This window comes from Theobroma cacao, chromosome 1 (assembly GCF_000208745.1).
Source record: "Theobroma cacao cultivar B97-61/B2 chromosome 1, Criollo_cocoa_genome_V2, whole genome shotgun sequence".
Taxonomy (NCBI): Eukaryota; Viridiplantae; Streptophyta; class Magnoliopsida; order Malvales; family Malvaceae; genus Theobroma; species Theobroma cacao.
The window spans coordinates 10,065,725-10,092,088 of NC_030850.1; the positions used below are offsets into that span (position 1 = coordinate 10,065,725).

The following is a 26,364-nucleotide window of genomic DNA, read 5'->3' on the forward strand; positions in this document are numbered from 1 at the left end:
TATTGCGTTCATTTTTATTCTTATTATGTTTATCCGTATAATTATTAATACCCTAAATTTATACAACTCTAGACGACACATACTATTTTTTGTCACTCTAAAATCTAAACTAATCAAAAGAATGAAAGGCATGTGTATATATATAAGACATGAATACTAAACATTAGTGACACAATATAAGTGAAAGCCCAAAAGAAAGGAAATAAAACATTCTTTGAGGAAAATAAGAAAAGAAGTGTCCGTCTTTATGGGCACCTTTTGTCTTGTTGCACGGCACTTGCTCCAAATCTTGTTTTGCTTCAAATACAAAACAAGGTACTTATCCAAAAGATAAAGATTTTATACAAGACTAGATGAATATCATCCAATCTTATCTGCTGTTTGTTTTGAACTATTGCTACACGTGATAAAATGGATAATGAATGCTTCAGTTAGGATTTCTCACCTTCTCCTAATTACCCAACTTCACAGCCGAGGTGTCATACACACCCATAAGAGACGCACACAGAAAGAAGCATAGGTAGAAATTGTTTCTTTATTTACCAGACTTATTATGTCACCAGTTTGTCTGATGTAGTGGATGCACCTCAACTAATAACATGCATTCTGAACACATACTTCACTCTCACAAAAGGCACCCCCGTGCGCCTCTACTACACATTCTTCATTCAACACTAGACTGACTACATTACCATACTATTCCTTGTCTGGATACAAATACGTCTAGCTATGCCACACGGTGTCTGACTATACACATCAACCAATGCTCTTGATATTCACAAGAGAAAAAGTGGTGTTTCCACAAGTTCCCCAGCTACGTCAATGAAATTGGGAATAATGCGCTAGTCAAATCCCATGTCAACATATCTACAAATACATACTTTGGGAATACACCAAGGCACGGGGAGCAAGAAAGTTACATACGGGAGATTAAAAGCGGGACAGACAATGATGCTTCCTCGCCCATGACTGGCTGGAACAAGTCCAACTCTCCATATCGCTCCAGTACACGCATCCTACAGTCCTCAGCAGCCTTCAATCCGGTTGAAAATGCACCGTGAATAGACCCTGGGTAGCTCATACTTGTTGCCTCCCCTGCAAAGAATAGGTTATCCACTGGAATCCTTAACCTCTCATACAGATCATGGGCCTTGCCTACTGCATCATAGCTATAGGAGCCAAGTGTATCGATGTCTGTGCCCCATCGAGAAACAAGATACTGAATCTGTGGGTTCAAGAAACAAGCAAATTTACTTAGGACTGGGTGAAGTGCAGAATCTGAATAACATGATCTGTAGCTTTAGATACAGACATTAGCGTTAAACACAAAATTGAAATTTGACTATATCATACTTGAATTTATTAGATATTTGATTATAATTCCACATGAATATATGCTTAAGAGAAAAAACCAACAGACTATTTGTGAAAGTTTATAACAAAACTTAGTCTTATCATGATGTAAAAGTTCTTCAACTTAATAAAACATCTATAACTGTTGGTGCAGGGAACTGACACAGACAAACACGGTTTATAAATGCTCAAGAGTCCCATATGTCAGTTTTTAGGCAGGAGCATCCTCCAAAATATAGAACAAAACATATCTTGAAAATTTTGGCTTACCGGGGCAGAAGCCTCTGGAAGGATCTTCCTCAGTTGCATAAATGCAAAATTCGCAGCAGCTTCATCAGACATTTTCTCAATGTCTCTGGCCAGCTGCCCAGCAGGCATATACACGAGGACAGAATGACCTGTGGCCTTGTGAAGGTTTAGAAAGTAGCTGCAATCATAAGTTGTCTCAGCAACAACTCCCAAAAACTCCACATTTGGCCAAAAGACCTTGTCAAAGTGCAATATTATTTTGTTCTCAATCCCCACTCCGAGGTCATCAATAGCTGCTTCCTTCCACTCTGGAAGCTTTGGTTCAAAATTGATTATCTTGGATTTTAGTACCCCTAGAGGAACAGCAACAATAACAGCATCAGCTGCAAATGTAGTTCCATCTTCCACAGTAACCTTCACTCCATTGTAACGCCTCACTATTTTTGTAACCCTAAGGGCAAAAAATTACAACAATAGACATTAGCTGATAAAGTCAAATCCATGCTACAGGACATACAAATTGGTGAACTAATTTTCAAACGAAATTACCTGTGACTCAAACGGATGTCAAGACCTTTGGCAAGAGTGTTAATGACAGGAAGATAGCCCCTGACCATTAGCCCGTGACCGCCAGGTAACAGCTCTTCCTGTATATAGAAGACAATAGAAACAGAAAATTGTAAGACAAGAAGAAGAAAAGTGTGAGTGCATACGTTAAGTGAAGCGAAACAACAAAAAGAAGCCAAAGAAAGTAGCTGAGAAGCATCACAATCAAGCAACTTTAAAGGAGATTCTAAGCAAAGGTTAGAACATGATATGATAATTTGGCAAAATGAAATCATAAGTTGAATGCCTCAAATAGCCATTCTTAAATTAATTTGTACTATTTTTTTTTTGTATCCTACTAGGACCTGAATTTTTGAAGACCATTTGCTACATAATTTTACAAATGATGCCTGAAAAAAAACAAGACCAAAAGATCCTATATTCCTATATGCCTTCCCAACATCATCTAGCAGGGACAGTCACATTGGACTTTCAGTAGCCCAAATGGGACAATTTGTATAGACAGGATATACAAATATTTGTTTGGTAGTTTATTTCTTTATTTTTATATTAAATGCAAAAGATTTAGGAGAAGAGAGAAAAATGGATTTTACACAAATTTTTAAAGAGTGAAGAAGGTATGTTACTGTGTTGGATAAAAGTCCAACTCATTTGATAGAGAGTCTGAGAAAATTTCGTGTTGGTCGAACCAGCAGCTTAGGAACTAGGACCAAGCTCTAATTTTAATTGAAAGATTTTTATTCATAGAGTACGAAGATATCAAACCCTTAAAATGTTCAACAGTCCAATAACATTCTAGACCTCCATTCCACATTTCAGTTTCTATTGTCTGCCCAAGAAAACACATCCCCAATATATATAATTTTTGGTGCTTATATTGAATGAATTTATTAAGAAGACTAAGTTAATGAACCACAAAACTCAAACAATTCAAATAAAACCTCAAATTTCTATATATGAAAACCTGCCTGATCCCAGCTTTTAAGTGAGATAGTATCAGCATCTGCAGCAAACCAACCTTCCATTCGGCATAAGTACCACTGGAGTACCTTATGTGCAATCCCATCCAACCTGTAGATTAACAAAGCAAATTTTGAAAAGTCACATTTTCAAAGTCATAAAATGGAAGATGAAGAAAAAGATGCATGGAATAACAGAGTCACATTTGATTAGACCTTAATTCTGGTCTTCTTTCAAAAACAATTGAGAAAGCACGACTTATAGACATGTCGTCACTGTGCTCTAGTCTCACTTTATCTGTCTGCAAATCACGCAACAGAAAAAGACACAGCAAATCAGATTGGGACAGAAAACAGTTCAAAGAAAAAAAGCATTCTAGTTCTGAGGTCTAATGCACAATAATGTTAGCACCAGAGAGACATTAACCAATAAATAGACAACACTTGCCTCTTTCAAAATGCACTCAAATGCTTCTCCAACCTTGGTGACCAACTCCTGTGGAACTTGGCGTCCATCCATATCAAAGAGTGCATAGCTGCAAAGAAAATAAAACACATTATCACCAAAACAAACATTTACAGTGTGAGGAAATATACAATGTCATAAAGGAAACAAGACCATCCTTTTAGGAAATAAATTTTTTTGTGCCATATAAGGCGAAACCATTTTTTCCTATATCACAGATGAAAAGTTCCAACATATAGAACAAAAAAGGGAAAAAGCAGCATTCAACATGCTCTGACAAACATATAAAATCAAAGTCTAGGTGTTTGAATAACTGCTGCTCACCTCTCCAAGTCATGGTCATACAACACAGAGTTATCACCACTAGTCCGGTAAAGGGGGAGTCCAAGCCTACTGATCAATGGTGCCAAAGGATTTTCTTTGGAAACTCCATGCAACCTGAAGCATATATTTTTGGGAAAGTGTTAGAGGCAAAATTAACTTACACAACTGAACAGGACTTAAATATATATAAAAAGAATGAAAAAGGCAGAAACTGTACCATGATGCACCAAGGTCAACTGGAAAACCAAAGGAGTAATCGGTGTGAACTCGACCACCAATTCTATCCCGGGATTCTAACACCATAACCTAAAAACACAAACAAACAAACTCTATTAAATTTTAAGATAAAATGTTAAAAGACAAAAGCTTCCATCTCCAAAGGGACAGCTAATGCTTAGAACATGATATTTTGTCAAGTCAGAAGTATCGGGTTTGAATCTTGACGAGAGGACCAACATGATTTATTGGACGAAAGAAAGTTAACTAAGTTAAAGGTTTTTGTTACCTGAATTGAGGCCTCACGGAGAGCATGTGCAGCCGCAATTCCCGCCATTCCAGCACCAATCACGATCACAGATGGTGACCTTGCTTGCCTCCTCGCCCCATTTGAGTAGCAAAGACCTTGGAAAACAGTAACCAAAAAATTTAAGCAAAAAACAAAAAGAAATACTAAAACATTACTACTATTATATTATAATAAGAATTAAGAGGAATGTCAGTCTACAGCTTTTTAACTTGCTAACTCAATTGAAACTGCCAATATCATGAAAATTAAGTACACAAAATAAAAAACAAATAAAAGAATGAAATCCTTTATTTCATCAGCGTGAGCGCATACCCACAACACATCATCCTTTTGTTCTTTTCTGTTCCACGCCTTGCTTACGTGGCTCACTAACGCCACCTTTTAATTCTCCCAAGTCATTCTTATTCATTTCCACTTTACAACAGTTTATACCACAAACACAGTGGTCAAACACTCCAAATAGTAAAAATATTTATTAAAAAACAAACGATGCATGAACTTTTCTCACTAATTTGGATCATCCTTTCGTATGTTAATATTTTAGAGCTCCAGCTTATGACACCAAATTAAATAATTTCATATAAATTTAAACAATCAGTCATTTTATATATATTAAAATAATTGCATGTTGTCACACTGAGTTGCGGTGTCAGATACGCTGCATCTTAGTAAAATTAAACAAAAAAAAGAATTAAAAATTAAAAAAAAAAAACACCGACAATAGAAACGACGAGAAAGAAGAATAAACCAACCTCTGCGCAATTGGCGACTACTCTTGTCTGTAGGCTCCATGGGTTAACGATAATTCGGAACTAAGATCAGGATTGGAATTGGGATTAAGATTGAAGAGAGGATTATGATTAGAATTACTATTAAACAATAATAAAGGTTCAGTGGGTTTTTTCTCGAATTTAAACAGTGAAGGAGGTAATTGAGGAGAGTAATGAAGAATAAAAATTAAAAGGCACGTTATGAAATGGTTGGAAGAATTCAGAGAACACAAAGAAGAAAAACCCAGGTTTCCCAACCAGCTCATGCGAATTCCTTTCTTTTTCCGATTCTATCCCTCTTCTTCTTCGTGTTTTTTTTTTCTATTAATCCTCGAATGGCCAGGAACCGGAACTGAAGAGATCGAGATCGAGATATCGATCCAAGGCTTTAATCGCCGGAGTATTGAGATTTTGAGGTGGGGTACGATTGGAAATCAGAAAAAATATCTGAGGATTTTCTGTTGGAGGTGAAAGTGAGAGAAAATTCTAGAGAGAGAAGGGGCTTTTTGGGCTTTTGCGGAGTCCTGGCTTTCTGGGTTGGCTACCTTTATAGAGCTGCTCGTGCCAGCCAAGGAGGTCGAGAGGTTTATGAGTTTCCACCCTTGAAGGTAAAGATAAAGATGTACTCGCTCAATCTTGATGCCACGTGGGGATATTTTTTACCAAGTTGGAATTAGTTGAACCAAATAGGCGAGGGTTAGTTAAACCGCGGTGAGGGATACGAGCGTTTTTGGCATTGGATAAGCATATGCTGATATATTATTGCTGGCAAAGGTAAAAGGAAGAGAACAAAAGAACAAAGGAAACTGAATTTATACGTGTGAGCTAAGACTGAAGGACAGTTCACTACATCATACTCAGTCACGAGATTTTTCTTATTAAAGTCGAGCAAATAAAAATTTAATCAATGGAAAGATTATATAATATATTTAAAATTAATAAAAAATATATTTTGATATTTTATTTAAAATATAATAAAAATTGTTATTAATTTATCATATTTTATGATTTCTATTTAATCATTTTTAATAAAAATAAAATTCACAAAATTTAACTTAAAAAACTTACCTATATTGTCTCTGGCGTGTACGATTAAAAAGGACAGGTAACGCCTAACCGTTTTGATTTTTAATTATGACGATGGATGACGGATAGCTTATCAAGGGAATCAAATCTTGACTTGAGGACGACATGACGGAATGGCCCAAAAATTTTTAAAAATTGAATCGCCTCATCCCATGTTGTTTACGTTTTCAATTTTGGGTGGCTTATGTTTAGGTCTCACTATTTCTCCCCAAAAATTTCTGACATGCAATCCCATTCAGCCACGTTACCATTGCATCAAGATGGAGACGTAAAAGTATTTTGCAGAGCAATTATTAATTATTTAAAATATAATATTAAAAAATTTAAAATAAAATTTTATTTTTTTATTACATTTAGATATATTTTTATATTTTTATTTTAAATCAAATAAGTTTTTATTGATTAATTATTTTTTTTAAGAACAAAATTATTGACTAATTATTATCGATTAAAACATCATTTGTTATTTTATTTTATATGATAATGATGTGATATGTTAATATTATATAATATAAAAAAATTATAAATAGTATTTTAATTAATAACTTTTAGTTAACTATTTATCATAAAAGTTTATTTAACTAAAAATAAAAATAAAAGAGTTTGATTTAATATAATAAAAAATAAAAATTTATTTTAATTTTCTTAAATAATTTGAGAACTTTTTAAAGTATTATACTATTTTTTAAAAATGAATTCGAAAATAATAAGAAACATTAATAGGCCACCCATTTATCCTTAAATTTATCCAATAAATTTTTGTGATATTAGGTGCAACATAAATTAGGACACAATGCCTTAAAAATAATTTTTAAAATTAATTGAAAAAACTTTTAAATTATCAAAAAATTTAAATAATTTTTTATTTTTTATTGTATTCAATTAAGTCTTTGTATTTTAAGTCAAATAAGCCCCTTATGCCTAATAATTGACTAATTAACATTAGTCAAAATATCATTTATTATTTTATATCCACATAACATTGACATAGAAGGTGAAAAATACCATATAATCGTATCATCAGATTATATCAATATATCATATTATCATCACATGACATTTTGACTAATAACGTATAATCAATCATTAGACATAGTCTTATCACTTATGGGGGTTTATTTGACTTAAATAAAAGTATAAGAGTTTAATTGAATATAATAAAAAAATAACTACTTATTTAAATTTTCTTGAATAATTCAAAAAAATATTTAGATATTATACCGTTAAAATAATATTTAGACTAATGTGATAAGTTTTATATAGTGAGAGAAAATATTACCTAATATTCACCTTAAACAGAAAATTAAAATATTCATTAGCAAAAACCTTTTTTGTTTCAATAAAAACTATTAGATTGGTGAGCGTAAAAGCTATGTAAATTAATGGAAATGAGAAATGTTACAAAAATCAATACCTTCAATCACGGCAGAGCCCAATAAGGCACGATAATGACCGTCACTCATTAAATTTTAGTTATTTTATTATTATTATATATTTATATAATAATTATTATTTTTATAATTATTTTTTAACTATCCGTCATATAAAATTCTGAATTCATCATTACCTTCAACTCGATATGTTCAATAATATAGCAACTTATTCTTTGTTATGCCACCATAAGTATCATGTGTTGAACAAAAGGTCATTAAAATATATGTTAATGATAAAGTCATCACTTACATCACGTTACTTGTGATAAAAGTGTGTTTGATTAAGAAGCACTTGTCAAGTTGATAAGTCTTTTGTCTTAATGGCAAAGAGAAAATCTCCAAATCTTCAAATTGTAGATTTAAATTTTATTATATGTGAGTTTGGTTCAATTTGATATTTAATTTGTTTAATTATATACTAATTTCTTATTTGACTTATTTATTCAGTAATTTTTTTTATAAGATTTTCAAGTTGAGTTCTTTTGAGTTAAAATTGCTTTAGGTGTGATTAAATTTCAAGACATAAAAACTTTGGGTTGTTTTCTTTGATTTTCCTTTTTTTTTTTTGATAAAATCCAATTTATTACTTTTACCTAAGGTGATAGAATCAACTTAACTTTGGGTGATATTTTAACGTAAGAAAATAATAAAAACAAACAAACCAAATAAAATTAGCGTAAAGTTGGCCTTTACCCAGACACGGTGAGATTTTAACTTGAGATAGTTCTATAATATCCTCCGGCGTTTTTGGTTATTTGGATTTTCAAGGTAAGCTAATTTAAGCAAGCAATATTAATTTTTTGTTTCAAGATAAACTAATTAATATGGATTATGAAAAATTAAGCGTTGTAGATGTTGAATAAAAAAAGAAAGATGATATAATATTGGAACATCTGAAAAGAAGATATTATTTTCAAAAAAAAATTGAAATTTGAAAAGATATGGTTATTCAAATTGGAATTAAGGATATTTTCAATATCATTAATCAATTGTAAATATTGAATTTGATTAAAAACTTAAATTGAAATATTTGATTAGTGAATAAAAACTATAATGTTAACCAAAAACTTAGTTCATCAACTTGCTTGACTTAATACTGACAATTAGACATTATTTTATCAATTAAGTTTAAAATGGAAAAACAATATCGAATAAGGTTAAACCCAGACCTAGAAGTCTCTTCATTAGCCATATCTATAATTTATAATATATATAAAAATAAGATATTTTAATTTCTTTCAATTTTTTTCAATTGAGTCTTCAATTTAATGACAAGTGTCATTCAATTAGAACTATTTTTTATTTTTTGACTTTTCGTTTTCTATTGAATTATTTTTTTTACACCTTATGTCAAAAATAAGTTATTTTTAACATTTGAAGGATTTTTTTTTACTTTTATTTATTTTAATAAAAAATACTTAAAAACAATAATTTTTAACTTTTTTTTAAGGAAAAAAATTATTTTCTTTTATTGAACTGGGATCATTCATGGAAGACAAACCCCCAACATATCATACATTAGGAGTTTTCTTGCCCCAGTGGGAGCTTGTTCAAGTACAACGTAAGATTCTTCTAAAACAAAAGCATAACCAGCCAAGTAATCTGCTACCATATTCCCTTCACGGTAGGTATTCATAAAACTGACCTCCCACTCTTTTTACAAAACATCTTTGATCGCACGTATTAAATCAATATTAGCGCAAGGTAGCAGTTTATCAGTTGATACCGCCTGAACAACCATCTTGTTGTCAACTTGTACTTGCACTTTTTTGAACCCAGAATCCCACGCTAGTCAGAGACCATGAAGTACTCCCTATAATTTAGCTCTATAAGCAGAACATTTACCTAGCTTTGCCACGAGTCTAGCTTGCCAATCCCCTTCTGCATTACGTATAACTCCCCCTGCAAAGGCTTCCTCTATTGACCTCTTGTATGCTCCATCAGTATTTAGACACACCCAACCAACTTGTGGAGCTCTCCATCCAATTAGAACTTCTTCCTTCTTTCTTCTCTCGACCTGAATGCCATCAAAGTCTGCTATTGTTGCTATTGTAGTAGTTGCCATACTCTTGATCATACTTATCCATTTTCTAGTTGGATTAGAGGCAGCATCAAAAACCACACTGTTACGCCATTTCCACAGATACCAACAAGCCAACCCGAATACAACGGACCATGGGTTACTTAGTATCAGCTGTTGTTTCTGTAAATTGCTTACCAATCATTCTCGTAGAGGGAATGTGAAAAAATCATTCTGCTCGTGTTGTGGGATTATCCTTACCCATAAAGACATCACCACTGTGCAGTCTCGCAGTACATGTGTCACAGTTTCATCTTCCATCCTGCACTGTGGGCATAACGAATCTGTGGTGAACTGTCGACACAGTCTTTCTCTGTTAGTCAAGAGTCTCCCATGTAGACATTGGAAAAGGAATGTTCTAACCCTTTGTGACCTTTGCCATTTCCAAGCTCCTTGCCATATTCCACTTGGCTTGGCTTTTGCCGATGATGATAATTTCCTTAAGTAATCATATGTTGAAGCTACCATAAATTGACTCGATGCAGACTCTCCCCAATAAGATATATCCTGAGCAATAGTGATAGTGGGAGGCATTGTTTGTACCACCTGAAGCACCACTTCATTCGGAAGGCAATAAGACAGTTTATCATAATCCTAATGGCCATTTGGATTCAAGAAATCCCTCACCACCACCATGTCTAATGCCGGATTTGCCACTTTACAAGTTATATCAGCTAATGTCTTATCACTAAGCTATTTATCTTTCCAAAAATTTACAGACATACCATCTCCAATTACCCATCTAGTAGCAGACATAAATACTAACCACAATCGACTTAATGCAGTCCATAGACTAGAAGCTCCACTTTTTTGAATACTTTCTGGCTTTCGATCAATATGAATATCATACTTACCAGTCAATATTCTAACTCAAAGTGCCTCTTGTTTGTTTCTAAGTTGCCATAATAATTTCATGAGGAAAGCTTCATTCATAAGTTTAAGTCTTCTTATTCCCATGTCACCTTCATTTTTGGGTCGACACAATTTTTCCCACTTAATAAGATGCACCTTTCGACTGTGTTCATCACTTCCCCATAAGAAGTTTTTACACAAGTGCTCAATTGTCTGGCAAATGCTAAAAGGTAACGGCGTTGTTTGCATTATATAATTCGGAATAGTCATAAATACGGACTTTACGAGTGTGAGACGTCCTGTAAGTGAGAGTGTTGATGCTATCTAGGAACTAAGTCGCATACGCACTTTATCCACCAAATAATTGTACAAGCTTGTCCTTCTGCGAGCTGGCGATAGTGGGACTCCAAGATATTTGCCAAGGTCATCGGAATAGTGGAATCCAGAACAACTTATTAAATTGTTGATAGTGTCTCGACTCACATTCTTTGAGCAATAAAATAAAAACTTATCCACATTCACCTTTTGTCTTGAGCATGCACGAAACTCCTCAAGAACTTCAATTATCACTTATATTTGTTCAATCGAAGCCTTTGCAAAAAGTACTAGATCATCAGCAAAAAATAAATGAGTAAGTGGTGGGCACCTAGGACTTAATTTCACTGGTTTTCATGAACCATTTTCAATAGTTGCATTGATCCCATAAGCCAGCCTTTCAATGCATAGTACAAACAAGTAAGGGGATAACGGGTCACCCTGTTTAACCCCTCTCGGTTGGTGAAATGCTGTCGAGTAAGACCCAGTCCATAAAATCCTTGTGTTGCTCCAGTGCCAATTTTGAGTCAAAAGATTCACAATTTTATCCGAAATTCTAGCCTCCATTAGTGTGTCGTGGATGAAAGCCCAGTCAAGCCTATCATATGCTTTCTCCAAATCTATTTTCACCATCATCCATCCAGTACGTCCTTATTTTTTCTCAAAAGAATGCATAGCCTCTTGCGCTACAATTATATTATCTGTAATTTGTCGCCCAGGTATAAAACTTGCCTGTGGTTCTGCCACTAAATAATTCATCGTAGGTTTGAGTCTGTTAGCAATAACTTTCATTAATACTTTAAGAGCAACCGGAAGTAGACTAATAGGACTAAACTGAGAAATAGTCTCCGAAATAGACACTTTAGGAATTAACACAATAAGTGAACTAACATGTTGTCACCAAAATCCCCACCCTCCATAACATTTAACACATATTTGACTAAGCTCTGACCAATTGTTCCCCACTGAGACTGAAAAAATAAAGCAGGTAGTCCATCTAACCCGGGGGCTTTCAATGGTTTCATTTCAAATAGTGCATCATAAACCTCTTTACTTTCTACTGGCTGCGTTAGTCTTAATTTATCCTCATCACTAATTGTAGGAAAGGTACCTCTGATGGAGTAGGATGGCAATGTCCCATTATCTTTTGAATATAATTTTTGAAAGAATGCAACCGCTTGTAGTTTAAGTGTTGATTGATCATCGCACCAATTCCCATGTTCATCTTTCAACCTTACAATCTTAAGCTTATTTTTTCAACGAGCTACCCTAACATGAAAATACTTGGTATTTGCATCCCCAAATTTAATCCAATCAGTTTTTGCTTTCTACATCCAAAATGCCATATCCTTTTTAAGAATCTTCACGTATTCTGTTCACAAACTATTTTCCAGATTTCTAAGATATGAAGATTGCCGATGTTCCAAAGCTTTTTCAACTCCTCCCAGTCGCGCCAATAACCTTCTCTTTTTATGAAAAATATTCTTAAACACTTTCCTATTCCACTAACAAGCCTTTGTAGTAAAGTTCACGATATCTGCAGCTAAATTATTTGAATTATTCCATGCCTGCTGAACAAAGTTACCAAAGTCCTCATGAGTTAACCATGCTGATTAAAAGTGGCAAACAGATGGTGATTGGCCATTTTGGTGGTCATCTAATACTACAAGTAGTGGTCTATGGTCAGACTGCACCCTAAGCAAATGATGCACTACTGCCTCCTGAAACAGTAGCCTCAATCTGACACTACAAACAGCCCTATCAATCCGTTCTGCAACCAATCCCCGTTGCCAAGTAAATTTTGATCCCTTATAACCCAGATCCAACAACTCAAAGTTATCGATGAAACGTTAAAACTGGGTACACGGGTGACTCCCTGTCTGAGGTCCTCCTGCCTTCTCATGTCTAAAAAGAAAAGTGTTGAAATCACCTATTATCATCCACGGTCTTTGAACTCCACTAGTAAAAGTAGATAGTTCCTCCCATAGATCTCGTCTAGTTGTTCTGTTAGGACTGCCATACACTGTTGACAGAAACCAAATAGATCCAACCAGGTACTCAATCGACATATGGATACATTGAAAATGGCTGCGAATCATTGAGACTCGGATGTCTTCATGCCAAAGAACCTAAATCCCTCGAGCAAAACTAAGTGCTTCCACCTTGTGAGATCTAGCAAATCTTAGACCCTTGATTATTCTATCTGCCACACCTCCACTTACACGAGGTTCCACTAACACTAGGATTGAAAACTTATATTACACCATCAATTCTTTCATTACTGCCATAAAGTCATTATTACCTACACCTTGACAATTCCACATAAAGACTTTTAGACCCATAACCATTATATAATAAATATAAAAGATGAATCAAGAGTTCGAAGAACTCTCATTGTTACCCCCACACATCTTTTTATTATTCTCTTTTTGACCAGTCATGTCACCCAGCGTTGACCCAATAGTTTCTTCTGTCACCAATTTACTTAGCATAGCTGTGGGAGTTGAGATTGTCACTCCTTTTGCTTTTGGCTTTTTTTTGAGCGAGACAATCTGTGGCCGAACACTACCCGTCCTGTCAGGTGGCTTCCCCTCCTTCTTTGCTATCCGTACTCCTTTGACTCTTTCACCCAATCCATCTCCTTTTGTTGGTGATAGTCTTATAGTAGTATTTCTTAAAGCAGTTTTTTCACCTAGTGAGACTACTGAGTGTTTCAGTGGGTCAAGTATCCCCTCTTGAACCTCTCGGTCAGTTTGTTTATTTTCTCCCTCAGTATCCTTAGAGCATATTAAAGATTTATCAGCCTCGACTGCACTTTTTTGATTGCCCTCTGTCTCCAGTGTTGCTTTTTTTGGCTGTTCCACCCTAGTACCTATCGGTGCAATTTTACTAAAACTCTTGTCCATTTTTCCATTGGCATCGGCCCCCCTCACAGTATTCTGCATTTTCCTTCCATTTTCAATCATTACTTCAATCTCCTTGGTATTCACCTGCATTGAAGCCACCATAGTCTCCTTGGTATTCACCTGCATTGAACACCCATCGTTAGGCGCATGGTTCAGTATTGTAAACCTGGACCCGTCCCCAGCTTGACTATTCGCTTCTGTAACTGTTTGCTTTCTGCTTCTCCCCTCATATCCTCTCATTTTTTCTTGCTAACTATCTTCCAAGGGCCATATGGTGAATCCTCCTAATGCTGTTCATCCCCTTTCTCCTTTTCATTTGTACTATCCGATCGAGAGTTTTCTTTGTTCAAGCATTCTTCTTAGACATGCCCATATAGTCCACAAACATAACAAATCCTTGGCAGGCCTTCATACTTCACCTTCTGCCTTTTTCCTTTCACGTATACAAATGGGACCAATGGTTTAGTTAGATCCAACTCCACTACAATCCTTGCAAAATTTCCCTCTTTTTCAAGCATGTGTTATAGTTAATTTTCAATAGACGACCTAAGAGAGCTGCCAATCTTCTTAGCACTGATTTATGGTATAAATGAAGCAGCATCCTTGGGAATCTAACCCAAGCCGCTACAGTAGTGAAATCATATGCGCCTCTTACATAGTTCAGTGTCCATGGTTGCATTAACAGATAGCTTCCTTATATCACCTAAGGACCATCTAAGAGAGCCCTAAGGCAGTCCCCTTCCTTTGCAAATTTAACCAGGAAACAATCATCATCCAAATCAACAATCGAGTATTTGCCTTTAGGGTTCCACATATAGGCAATCCTGTCACACAACAGCCTATAAGAGATTGGTCTCTCCAGCATTCTAACAATGACAGATAGACTTGGCAATTCATGTTAACGTGTCGTAAACGTGTCAGACACGATTAGACATGATTAGACACGAAACACGTTAAGACTAAATACGAACACGACACGTTTAACATTTGTGTCTTAAATTTGAAACATGTATACGTATACGTACACGTTTAATACACGTGTAACATGACACAACACGATTAACACATTTATTAAACGTGTTAATATACGACACGACACGACACGATTAATAACACGTTTAACATGATTAACACGTTTAACACGATTAAATAAAAATATTTACAATTAAACATAATTTTATTATTTAAATTTAAAATCTATAATTATAAAAATAATTATAATAAAACAAAAAAAAATAATATCAAATATAATGAAATTTAATATAAATCACATATGCAAAATNTTGAACATGTATAATTACATTATACCTTCTATAAAATTAAAAAAAACTTATTAAAATAATTATTTAAAATTATTTATATAAGATTAAAACAGTTTTTAATTTTTAATTTTTAATAAGTTAATAAATGTGTCACGTATACACGTTTAAACACGATAACACGATTAAGTAAACGTGTTTAAATGTGTTTTAAACGTGTTTGTCGTGTCAGACACTAAACATGTTAACACTAAACCCAAAACCTGTTTAACCCGTGTCTTTTCGTGTCTTGTTAACATGTCGTGTTCAAAATTGTCAGGTCTAATGACAGATTTGTTCTAGCGTTTAATAAGCTTCTCATATTTTTTATCTGAGATCTCTAGCGCAAGGAATCCATCGACGGTTTCTTCCCAGAAATCCTCTCCGTCATCCTCCGATTGATCCTCATTTTCAGCCTCACCACCGGTAGTATCGGCATGTTCAAACGCCATATCCTCATCAGAAAACAGATCACCCTCTAATAACAGAGTATCTTTCGTCGATTTCAACAAAACATCCATGAAGGATGGGTTATTGTGCATAACCACTCTTGGCATTGTCCCCAGATCCGCCACAGCCTCCTCCCTCAAATGCACCTTTTTTCGAGATCTGTCATCCAGTATGGACGGCGTTGCATTTTTCGTCAAAGAGTCCTCCGCCACCAGAGAGTTTATTCTTTTTTTCTTCTTTTAATTATCAAACTTAATCATTTCTAACTTTTAATACTTAGAAGATAGATTCATTTAATATTTATCAATTATAATTTAATATTATTTTTTATCTATATTCTCTTATTCTGCATGAACTTAAATCTATAGTATATAGATATCTCTTTTATACTTAAATGTTTAAATTTCAATAAATATCCATCCAATTCATTATATAAAAGTAGGATAATTGATTGGGTCAATTAATTGACATTTGTCATTTTTAATTAAATTAATTTTTTTTACACCTTATGTCAAAACTACATTGCTTTTGACATTTGAAGGGTTTTTTTATTGTTTTTTACTTTTATTTATTTTAGTAAAAAATATTTAAAACAATAATTTCTAACTTTTAATGCTTATAAGATAGATTCATTTAATATTTATCAATTACAATTTAATATTATTTTTTGTCTATATTCTCTTATTCTGCATCAACCTGAATCTATAGTATATAAACATCTTTTTTGTACATGAATGTTTAAATTCTAATAAACATCCATCCAATTCATTAAACAAAATAAAAAAGTCAAAAAGGTCTACTCATTTCTCAATATACATTGCACACAGTCATCATTGAATAAATAAATCAATTGAATTTGATAACTTTTAGCCATTCATTTAATATTAGAAATTATTAACTATTTTATATTGATAGGATCCTTACATTATACTATTACCTTATATTCTATAACTGTTTATTTTAATCTGTTAATAGTATAAGTTATATACTTTCTCATTTCTTAATAGTTTATTATACATCTAATAATCTTTGATAGGATTATCGTCTTTTTTAGATAAATTATATTTTAAATAGAATAACTAATTGGGTCAATTTATTGTCACTCTCAATTGAATTAATTTTTTTTTACACCTTATGTCAAAGTTGCGTTGTTTTTTTACATTTGAAAGGTTTTTTATTTTTATTTATTTCAGTAAAAAAAAAACTTGAAAACAATGATTTTTAATTTTTAATATTTAGAATATAGATTCATTTAATATTTATCAATTGTAATTTAATATTATTTTTTGTTTATATCCTATTATTCTACATGAACCTGAATCCATAATATTTAAACATCTCTTTTATACATGAATGTTTAAATTTCAATAAATATTCATCCAATTCATTGAACAAAATAAAAAAGTCAAGAAGGTTTATTCATTTCTTAATATACATAGCACATAGTCATCATTGAACAAATAAATCAACTAAATTTGACAATCTTTACCCATTCATTTTATATATAAAACATATATTATTATAAATTAGTAACTATTTTATATTTATAGGATCTTTATATTATACGATTGCCTTATATCGTACAACTGTTTATTTTAATCTGTCAATAGTACATGTTATATACTCTCTCATTTCTTAATATTCTACTGTTTTATAATCATATATGTAGGTGCAAGTTTCCGGTAATTGAAACTAGAGCAAATAATTATTTTCAATTAATATCAGTTTATTTTTTCCTCTATCAGTAAAAATCGGACATTCATGTAGTTGACAAATACAATTTTACTTTTTCTACAAACTCTTTTAAAGGTACCAAATTGAAATAAACTCTAACATAATCAATGTTTCATGTGATCTTTTTCGTAGTATAGCTAAGGGCATGATCCTAGTATATATAAAAATAAGATAACTGATTGGATCAATTAGTTGACATCTATCATTTTTAGTTGAATTAATTTTTTTTTTTGTATATCTTATGTCAAAACTACTCTGTGTTTGACATCTAAAGAGTTTTTTTTTTATTTAATTCAGAAAAAAATACTAGAAAATAATAATTTTTAACTTCTAATGTTTAGTAGATAGATTCATTTATTATTTATCAATTACAATTTAATGTTATTTTTTATCTATATTATCTTATTATGCATGAGCCCGAACCCATAGTATTTACATATCTCTTTTATACATGAATGTTTAAATTCCACTAAATATCCATTCAATCCATCGAACAAAATAAAAAAGTCAAGGTCTACTCATTTTCTAAATATACATAGCACATAGTCATCATTTAATAAACAAATCAATTGAATCTAATAACCTTTAGCCATTGATTTTATATAAAAATGATAGATACTACTAGAAATTAGTAACTATTTTATATTGATAGGATTTTTACATTATATTGTTGTTCTATATTCTACAATGGTTTATCTTAATCTACTAATAATATATATTATATACTCTTTCATTTTTTAATATTTTATTATACATCTAACAATCTTTGATAGGATTATTATCTTCTTTAAATAGTCCTGTTTTAAGTATGATAACTGATTGGGTCAATTGGTTGACACCTGTTATTCTCAATTGAATTAATTTTTTTATACACTTTATGTCAAAACTGCATTGTTTTTTACATTTAAAAGGTTTTTTTTACTTTTATTTATTTCAGTAAAAAATAATTGAAAACAATAATTTTTAACTTTTAATGCTTAGAACAGATACTACTAAAAATTAGTAACTATTTTATATTGATAAGATTTTTATATTATAGTGTTGTCATATATTCTATAACTATTTATCTTAATTTGCTAATAGTACAGGTTATGTATTCTCTCATTTCTTAATATTTAATTATACATTTAATAATCTTTGATAGGATTATTGTCTTCTTTGGATAAGTACTATTTTATAACTATATATGTGAGTGCAAGTTTCCGGTAATTGAAACCAGAGCAAATAACTATCTTCAATTAATACTAATTTATATTTTTCTCTACCATGCAATTCAGTAATACAATATAGTAAAACAACAAAAACCAAAGAAATGGAAACAAATGTATATGGTAAAAGGAAGAGCAAATTGTCACTATCGTTAGACATATCTGATAATTGTGTAATAGTTTATATTCCCTTAACATGTAACAAAGTGCAAGTCCTATATCTAGAAAGTTGATATATATCATCTAACAAAAATGAAAACCTTCAAATCACAAATGTTATTCATTTTGTTTAAACAATATATTTTTAATGGAAAAAAATATTAGATGTTTGATAGAATTATTATCTTTTGTTGGTTAAGTATTGTTTTAAAACCATATATTTAGGAGCAACTTTTAGTGATTGAAACTAAAGTAAATAATTATCTTTAATTAATATCAGTTTATCTTTTCTTCTACCAGCAAAAACCATACATTTATGTAGTTAACTAATATAATATAGCTTTCTCTACAAACTCTTTTGAAGATACTAAATTGAAGTTCATTCTAATATAATCTATATTTCCCATAAGCTTTTTTGTAGTGTAGCTACGGGCACCATCCTAATAATAAAGAAAAGTTATAATACTCCTAAACTTGAACTATCTAGAAAAATTTAAATAAATTTTTATTTTTGTGTTGCAGTCAACCAAACATTTTACATTTTTATTTTTAGTCAAATAAACATTTGTAATTAATAGTTAACTAACTGTTATTAATCAACATGTCATTTGTCATTTTATATCACGTAACATTGACGCGATATGCTAACATGTTATATTGGATGATGATGTGACATGATCACATGATATTTTTTTATCTTTCACGTCAATACCATGTCAACGTCACATAAACATAAAAAGACAACTAACTTTTGATTAATGATAATTAGTTAACCTTAGTTAATAAAAACTTATTTGATTTAAAATAAAAAATGCAAAGACTTGATAAAACATAATAAAAAAATAAAAATTTATTTAAATTTTCCTAAAAAGTTCAAAATTTATTTTTAAAATATTATACCATTTTAAAATGACACACCATTGAAACTTTTTACGGTATTTATAAAAGCCAAAGTGACAGACGCATTTAGCCATATTAAGTAATTTTTTTTTAAAGCGTTATACAATTTGAAAATGACACGCCATTGAAAGCTTTTTACAATATTTATCACAACAAAAGTGACAGATGCATTTAGTCATGTTGAGTAATGTTTGAATAACGTTGAGTTTATGCGGAATAGTAAATAAACTTTATGTTAATTTTTTAGTCAAAAGAGTGGTGTGATGAGAACTTCCGTTCCATAAAAAACCATGCCTTTTATCTGTATCAGCTTTGATAATCAATTTATTTAATAAAATATAATTCGATATAGTGAGTCCACATAAGACTTCCATTCCCATTATGTTGATCTCATCATAATCCTCCATTAACAATGCTTTGCAACCATTTCCAATAACAAAGTAGCTGTGTGCAAGTCTCATGTGTGCGTTTAGTTTTTAATCACCACAAACTTAGGATGTTGATTCCATATCTTGTTGATTACAATTAGGGAAGTACTAACTAAGAGGCATTAAACCTTGACCCTCTAAGTTTGTATTATTTACTTACAAAACCTTATTATCATTATTTTCTGTCTTTTGATTTTTACATTAATATATGAATATACCATAAAAATCATTTACAACATTCATATATTAATTAGTAATTAATGTTAATAAAATATAAAGTTTTTTATATTGTTGTTGATATAACAAATTTAGTCTTTCAAGAGTTTACTTTTATATAAGGTTAATAGAATGAAATGTAGAGTAAAAGATGAAATCAGCTTTTAAATACTTCCTTATCATGAATGGTTTCAAATCCCCATCCTTTAAATTTTTTTTTGGAAATCATCCTTTAAAATTATAAATAAAAATTAAATTAAATATGAATATGATTTTCATGTGTCGTATCTAAAGTACATCATGTATTAAATGTAAATATTTTTAATGTATTGTTTAATCAAGTATATTATTTTTATGCTACACATTTTTCACTTTTATTTATTTTTTATAATTATAAAAATAATAGTGTGCCATAAAATAATTTTTAAAAAATATGTAATCGATTTAAATGAACATATAAGAAAATTACATTATAATATAAAAAGAAATAATTATTTTTAAAAAAATATTTCTACCATTTTTTTAAAAAAATTAATTATTATTTAGAAACAATATCTTTTGTAAAAATCTAAAATGCTCAATAATTTTGATAAGATCTCATCCTATTTAGTTGCACTTGAAAAAAAACCCAAAAAACTTTATTTAAACTACCAAAAAAATGATCAAAAGTACTTAAATAGTCTTTATACACATGCATTTTCGTTAATTTAATCTCTATATTCAAAATTTAGTCAATTTAATTTCTTAATTTTGAAATTATAATAATTTAATTCCTCTTTTAATATCATCTAATTTTGTCATCTTAGACATGATAAATTTGTTGACGTGGTCAACATTAACATCATCACGTTTAACGAAAAAATTAGACGGCATTAGAAATGAGATTATATTGTTTTAATTCTCAAAATTGAGGATTAAATTATTAGATTTTAAATATAGAGGTTAAATTGACGAAAATGCATTATTACAAGACTATTTGAGTTGTTTAACAAAAAAAAAATTAGAAAGTACAAAAGAAAAAGACAACAAAAATGCAACCTTGATGTCTCCAGGCTCAGGAATGGTGGTGGAGGAAGAAGAAGAATGAGCTTTGATGGAGAAACGAGGCGAGTGTGATACAGAAAGAGAATTCTTTTTGAGACGGAGGCGATGGGTATAGAGATGAGAAGAAGAAGAAAAAGGAGAAGGGATGGGTGGGGCATTTGATGATCTGAAAGCAGCAGAGAAGAAACCTTCCAGTCTCAGAATTACAAGAAGCCATTTTTTTTAGCATGTTTCTTCAAGGATGATCTATTTCTTTTTTTCAGCGATGAATCAATTCAATGGGGTTGGGTTTGGTTTTGTTTTCATTTCTCCGCAGGGGGAGATTATTTCGAGTGGAACAGTTATGAGCCGTTCTTGAAATAACTCTTTGCCATACTCATTCTCTTGTGATTAGAAGTGATTCACTCAGATGTTCTGGTGGTCATGAACCGTTATGTTCCTCCCCTGGAAATGTTTCTGGTTTTCACTGGAGATAATGAAGTGTAGCTGTTATCGGCAGGAGCCCATCCAGGTCCTGTGAGCTGCCATGGGCAAAGAGTTATGAACTGTACATGGCAGTGGAACATGTGGTTTTGTTGTTCCTGCTGACTAATTTATGGTGTGTACACAAGATTTGGCCTTCAAGCTGTTTGTACAAGGTGCGTGGAGAGAGATCAAATTCAGGTGATTCTGTGTTCGTATACCCATAACTATCGATAAACGAAACCTAACATTTGGTTTCTTTATTTCCTGTACCCTTTTTCTTACTCGTTCATTAGGAGATACACTACAAACCCACCGAATGAACCTTTGGTTCGACTTCTAGAAGGATAATAAAGCCGTATTTTTTGTGGCTTTAAGGCAAAATATGTGCTCAAAGGGTATATAACAATGACTTGGGTCTTGCCTAAATCACAAATTAAAAGGAAAAAGCAAAGAGCCCATATCACTTAAAGCCTTTGCAAGTTTGGTGCAACATAAATTATCAGTTGAGTGGTCATGCACCAAACTTTCCCATTAAAATTTGAGGCATTAAAAACTAAGGGAGAAAATAGTTCATCAACCTCCACAAGTGGACAAGCCATCAATTTATAACATGCGCACGGTGCTTCTACCTATTTATCATCAATAAATGGGCCAACTGACTTCAATTTTCATGTGTAAAAATTTCATTTTATCTTTTCATAGTGGTGCTAGTAGCTTTCAATTACTTATCGTTTTACTTTTTAATTAAAAAACCCCAAAATATTTCAAACAAGACCTTAATTTAACTCTTATAATAATAATATATAGTATTTTATGAGACCCTATAAGATTTGGCATTTTTGTATTACATAAAAGTTAATTTACTTTAAGGTGTGGCATTTTCACTTTAAAAAAGTGGTCTAAATGGTGCCACAGTTAAGAGTCAGTAATTTTCTCTATACGTGTAAAATTATAGTTGCACTAGTAGTCAATTTTTATGGAATTTGTTTGATGTCAGTTTTAAGTAAAATATTCAAATAAATCTTTAAATTATTTAAAAAATTTAAGTAAAATTTTATTATTTTATTACGTTTAATTAAGTTTTTATATTTTTATTTAAAGTCAAATAAGTTCTTATAATTAATAATTGACTAATTGTCATTATTTAAAATACCACTTGTCATATATGTATATGACGTTGGTGTGAAGGTTGAAAAATACCGTATGATTATGTTATTATACCAAATTAGCGTGTTACGTTATTATCAATTATGACATATCAACATGTCATATCATTACACCCGAGCATTTGTCTCATTAGTTGGTGTATAATCTCTCTGTTTAAAGAGTATGGTTCGAATCCCCCTTCTCCCAAGTATAAAAAAAAAACATGTCACATTATTATCAGTTGTTATATATTAACATACCACATTAATACCACATGACATAAAATAATAAATGATATTTTAACTAAATCAATCATTAGTCATAAATACTTATTTGACTTAAGATAAAATTATAAAATTTTATTTAGCTCAAAATAAAAGTATATATACTTGATTGAACGTAATAAATGTATAAGGGCTTATTTGAAGTTTTTGAATAATTTAAGAGTTTTTTTTAGATATTATGTCTTACTTTTAGAAGTAAAAGTTACAATCTTTCAATATATATTACATAGTATATTCATTGAGATTAGATTGGTAATTCGTGTTTTCGTATTTTAATCGTGTCATGTAAATATAAAATATTAACAATTATATGGATAAACACGAACATGACACGATTAATTAATTGTGTCAGAATCTTAAATTTGTATATGAATACATTTAATAAACGTGTAATACAATACTACATAACTAACACGTTTATTACATGTGTTAGGTTAAATTTTATATTACATGATTAACGTGATTCAAATTTTTACGATTTATAACTTATTTACACGATTAATATGATTGATACGATTAATATGATTAAAACAATTAAACTAAAATATGTATAATTAAAATATAATTCTATCTTTAAATTTATGACTAAAAATTATAAGTATTATACTATTTATAAAATATAATAAAATTCAATATCTATAAATCTTAATTATCATAAAAATATTAATATTTCTATAAATAAATAAATAAGTTTTAATAGTGGACTAAACCTGTCCACACAACACGGAAACACAACTAAATAAATGAGAAATAAACAAGTCACGAGTTATGTGGGTATATGATGACACGATTAACTAATTTGTATCTTAAATGGAGTCTAATCAGTTTAAGCGAATTTGACACGATTAAGGCATACTTTATTTGTATATCAATTGTGTTGACATAATTAATATACATGAAATACAATTAATATAAAATCTAAATCTACTTAAATCCATATCGTATTAACATGTTGTATACAAAATTATCAAGTTTGGTTGAGACCAACTAAACAAAAAAAATTAAACTAAACCTGCACATGTATGATATGTTTAGTGTGTTGGGTAAACGGGACTGAAATTGGAATAAAGCGCATGGACATATAAGAGATAAAAAAGAGAAATTGATTGCGACATTTTATAACTAAGCAATTTTAATTTGTATGTATCCAATCACCGTCCTTCATTATGGAAGTCAATAAGTCAGTTACCACGTGTGCATATATAGATTTAACTAAAGTTACCTTTTTGCCCATAATGAAAAATATGCCACGACAACATGTTTTTTTTTTTTTAAATCTTTTTGGTAAAAAAAAGTTTACCAGTCCCTTAGCCAAAGGTTTTCCTTTTGTGAGCTGTCACCGACTGCGTGTTGTAGGCCGTTCGATTCCGATCCAAAATTCATACTGATTTTACTTGTACGTGCGAAAGTGAAAGCATATGTGCAAATGACATGTTTAAAGAATGCAACGACACGTGACTGAACTTTGAATGCTTTCAAAATGGGTGATGTCAATGTGTTTGTTTTTTATGACAAAGTTAAAGCTATTGCAGGTAAAAATAATATCAAAATGTTGAATGTTACATGAGTTTAAGATGGACTCATGGCATTTGTTAAAGATAATTATACAATTATTGAATTAGAATTATTATATAATATTATTATTTAATTAGAATTTGAGTAGTTGATAGATTGCTCCATGATTGTTTTCAGTGCGACGAGTTCGTCCCTGAGTCTCATTACCTCTTGCTAAGGTACCTTGATCAGTTTTTCTAGTGTCCCATCTTGTTGATTTAGCATATTCACTATCTCATTGAGAGTTGACTGCAACTCCTCACGAAGCTCATCGTCTAGGAACTCCAACTCTTTCATGTTGACATCGACTTCTTTGAATATATCTTTATGTCTCTAACAATCACCTCTACCTTGGATACTGGATCATTAAAAGTGGACATCATATCTCTTGAATTTAACTTACCTCGCTTCAGTACACTTTTGGATTTTGGTCTCCTTTGAGCACACACTAATCAAAACTAGAAGTCATCTCTTTTATTTAAATATTATAATTTATCTAGAAAATAGTATTGTATAGTAATTTTAACTAAATGATTTGTATTATTATCTTAACAATATAGATGTAATTGAGACTACACAATGGTTTTAATATTTTCTTATGGCCTTAAGAGGAATTTGGGCAGAGAGATCCTTTATCCCTATTCCTATTCATATTATGCTCTGAAGCTCTATACCTTTTCGGATAGCTTGTGGCTCACTCTGACCTTTTGGGGATTCTAAATCTGGTCTATCTGTTCCTTGCTTACGTTTTGCAGATGATAGTTTTATATTTCTCAAAGTTAATCACCACGTACCATGCATCAGGGGAGATGATTAACTTGAATTGGTCCTTTATTCTATTATTTTTTCTCCTACTACTCCCGTACAAAGGAAGCGTGCTTTTATTGACTCTTTGCCATATGAGTGTTCACATGTAGGGCTAAAGATAAATATTTAGCTTTTAGGTAGAATCCCTAAACAGATCTTTTTTGATGTCATTGATAGTAGATTATTGGCATGATCACCCTTTTCACTTACGCAGCCAAAGTCACTCTCATCTATTCAGTCTGGCAATCAATAATACTAGTTTATTACATGTTCACTTTTAAAATGCCAGTTGATAATGTTAAGAAATGGCTGGCTGATTTCCTTTGGCATCATTCCAAAATTTGCTTGTGTGTTAGGGGATAAAAGATCTTTCATTGTTTTAATCATTCTTTGCTTTCGAAACTCTGTTTGCATATTCTTGAAGAACCTCATCCGTCTATGGGGTTCAAATACATCATGGACCTTCATTCTGTTACAAGGTGTGGCTTGAATCTTATATCCTAGAAGTAATTATTACTGCTTATACTGACTATATTCCTCATCATCTGTTACATTCGACAGTTAAAAGGATCTTATATTCATATTGATCCCCAATTGATGAAATGGGACCTTGCCCCCGCCAGTTATTTATTTCCAGATTGTACGTGTGACCAAATCAGGACAGCTCCTCTTCAGTTAACCAGTGATAGATAAAGATGTTTGGGATTGGGGGCCTAGTAACAGTAGAGATGTCTCTGTTAAACCTACCTACCCTCGGTTTATTTTCAAACTCATAATCTCAAAAG

At 31.4% G+C, this 26,364-nt stretch overlaps 1 protein-coding gene across 1 annotated transcript; it reads right to left on the bottom strand.

The window, feature by feature from the left end:
* LOC18612191 (probable polyamine oxidase 2) lies at positions 518 to 5,740 on the bottom strand. The gene is made up of 10 exons (XM_007048840.2): positions 5,197 to 5,740; positions 4,424 to 4,539; positions 4,136 to 4,224; positions 3,919 to 4,032; positions 3,577 to 3,664; positions 3,345 to 3,430; positions 3,138 to 3,240; positions 2,152 to 2,249; positions 1,624 to 2,053; positions 518 to 1,225 (listed from the first exon to the last, which is right to left on the bottom strand). Exons 1-10 carry the CDS (start codon positions 5,234 to 5,236, stop codon positions 917 to 919), a joined length of 1,473 nt encoding a protein of 490 aa, XP_007048902.2. The 5' UTR covers positions 5,237 to 5,740; the 3' UTR covers positions 518 to 916.